General features: G+C 43.3%; 1 protein-coding gene across 3 annotated transcripts in view; it reads left to right on the top strand.

Moving 5' to 3' along the window:
* The window catches only part of LOC118412124 (adhesion G protein-coupled receptor L2-like), a 64,360-nt gene that overhangs the window by 23,162 nt on the left and 38,139 nt on the right, over positions 1-3,059 (top strand). For all 3 annotated transcript variants that reach the window (XM_035814769.1, XM_035814770.1, XM_035814768.1), the window contains exons 3-4: positions 44-169; positions 1,351-1,644. In XM_035814769.1, coding sequence (XP_035670662.1) covers positions 44-169; positions 1,351-1,644 — 420 coding nt within the window. The remainder of the gene's footprint in view (positions 1-43; positions 170-1,350; positions 1,645-3,059) is intronic.

Raw genomic sequence — 3,059 nt, 5'->3', positions numbered from 1 at the left:
TTTGATGCTCATATCCCTTTTTCTGTGATTTTATTACGCACAGAGAAAGAGAAGTACAGACACAGGTGTCGGGCGAACTACCACAAAACCCCGGTCTGCCTGAACAGGCCTGACGGATACTTCTGCCATTGCGGGGGCGGCTTCGAGTGGAACGGCAGGACATGTATAGGTAGGGCAGTGCCGTTTTAACTGAGCTTACTTAGTGTTCATAGTTCACACGTTAACAGGACACAGTCTCAAAATATGCAAATCACCAATCTTTCTTACATACAGAGAGAGAGAGATAGGGAGAGACAGACACAGGCAGACAGACACACACACACACACACACACACAGGCACACACACACACACACACACACACACACATGTACACACACACAAACACACACACACAAACACACACTTACTCACACACACACACACCCTCTCTCTCTCACACACACATACGCTCAAATCTACACCATTTCAAGGAGGTGAAAAAAACCCTCTCTACTCACTCTAATCTAGTAGGAGACATATATCTCCGTGAACTTGATGATGTATGTGCCGTGAAGGTTAGACGGAGGTTGACATTTTCTGACGGTGACCCCATCTTCCCAGGCCGTGTTCACAAGGCTGTAAATCTTATATATCACACTCTGGGGCTACAGGTAAGGTGAACACAGAAGGTCATCTGCGCTCTCAAGGAGAGTAAAGCTGGCTGTAACGCCCCCTCCCCCCTTTCTATTAGAGGCTGCGATCGCGCTACGACCGCCCAGCGACCAAACTTTTGCTCGAAAGCTTATTAAAGAGGACATGTACATGTAGATTCGAAATGTGAAAAATGTCATGTCTGTGGGTCAACATGATGTATATATATGGAATAAGAAGCTGCTTGTGGGATCAAGATATGACCATATACCAAATATCAAGACAATCCATTTAGGCATTTTTCCGGAGTTGCTAAATCACATACATACAAACATATCTACATGCAAACGCTACCCAAAATATGATTTTCTTGTCAAAGGTAACTAAACGTCTACGCACGGACACACAAGTATTTGATATTATTGCATCTTGATTTTGTTCTGTGTTGTTTGTTCATCTTAATATTCTATCTATGCTTAAAACAAATAGTACATTTGTCAAATACTAAGGTACAAAGATTAATAGATTTACAATCTACAACTATTGCACACGGAGCGATAAAGCTTACTTACGTCTCCTATCACATTATACATTTGTGAGGCACAATTAAGTTAAGACGAGTATCTCTACAATATCTAACTAGTGCACAGGAAGTGATAAAATGTGCGTGTGTCTCCTATCAAATGGGTAAGGATACATTTCTTGTGCATTTTTACAGGCAACGCGTACGACTCTCGTCTGGAGTTCCGGCAGATCGACCCTATCCGTTACACGGAGCTGTTCGGCAGGGCGTTCCCGCAGTGTAAGGAGTTCACCATCACCATGTGGCTCAGGCCGTACGACACGGCCAAGCGGAGAACCATACTGTCGTACCGCGTGGGGCTCAAGAACGTGTTCCGTCTGGAGGTGAAGCGATCCCTGAGGCTGTACATGCTAGGGGAGCACGTGGAGACCGCGAAGGGCCTGGAGGAGAAACAGTGGCATCGGGTGGCCTTCACGTGGAGCAGTAAAGGTGAGAGATGTATAACTGTAGGTTGACATTTTGTTTATTACCTCCATGAGAAATGGAGATTAAGTTTTTGACGTGTCTGTTTGTTTGTCTGTGTTTCCGGATGTTTGTGGTCAGGATAACTTTAGAACCTCTGGATGTATTACAAAAAAATATTTGGTATGTGGGTAGTTGTTGGGAAGACGAAGGTCAAGGTCGATTTTGGGCCCTTAGTTTGTGACCTTGGTACTGCAGCAGAACTTCAATTTTGTATCTTTTGACCTGGACATGCTATGGTCTTGTTACGCTTGTATTATGTTGTTGAGTTGAAGACTTTGTATAAGCATGTGCTTTTTGTCTAATACTCGCAAACTACATGTGAATAAAGGTGAGACATCAATCCCCCCCCCCCCATTCCACTAGACAGCGATAGCGCTGCGACTTCACTACAACGTTGAGTGGATTTGTGTAACCGTTGATTTCAAAATTGGAATATGATACAAAATGTAAAAGTATGACTGAAAACAGAATAAAACATACAAAGCATAAAAAGACGAGTTTACTTTATCTATGAAACTCTCTGAAATGTTACTTTATTTGATATCTATGTACATAGGGCACATTGAAAAGCTCCAAGATAATTCGATATGTCACCCGTGGTAAAATGAATAAAAACAAAAAACAAACAAACAAACTCCTTAAGCGCTCTGCCAAACTTCCCGGTCGCAGTGAGGCAGCGACCCAAGTAAAATGGCGGCGAAAATAGCAGAAAACATCTGTGTCGATATGTAACCTTTCACCCATTGCCCACGTGACAATTCCCCAATGGTTATCAGTTACGCTGAAGAAGGTCAGAGGTCCGGTCGAAAATTCGATTCTTTTGAATCTGACAATGCGAGAGGGTCTGCATGCCTTTTTCCGTTAAGCGTTACGAGTCATTTTAATTCACCGTTAATCGTTACCGACCCACTTTAATTCACCGTTAGGCGTTATCGGTATATTATTCGTGAAGCGTTATTGGTCGTTTTAATTCAACGTTAACCGTTATTTGTTATCACGAATTCACCGTTAAGCGTTACCAAGGAATTCTTCGTAACAAGTCAAATGCCAGATAGAGCCCCTGACAAGTGCAGGAAATGGCGTTTCAAAGGGTCCAGATTTCAAAATTTCGCGGAGCCTCGCTGCCTTCGGCGCTAAACATAGTAAAGATGTCCTGCGGAAGCGTCGCCCTCAAAAACCTTTTCACTTATACAGATTCAGTCAGTGTCAAACTTAGCTTGCGCCTTGCGGGTGCTCAGGACGACATAGCGAAATATTGGGGCCGTGGGTCGTCGCCCAAAAAAACTTTTCTCTCTAATAAAATGTCATTTAATTCAGCTTCGTCGGCCAGCAAAATTTGTCTTTCACACTGCGGTAAATGGCGTTTCAGACTATCCAGA

Source organism: Branchiostoma floridae, chromosome 3 (genome assembly GCF_000003815.2).
Source record: "Branchiostoma floridae strain S238N-H82 chromosome 3, Bfl_VNyyK, whole genome shotgun sequence".
NCBI lineage: Eukaryota > Metazoa > Chordata > Leptocardii > Amphioxiformes > Branchiostomatidae > Branchiostoma > Branchiostoma floridae.
Note: the sequence above shows the minus strand (reverse complement) of the source record. Positions and strands in the feature narration are given on the sequence as shown.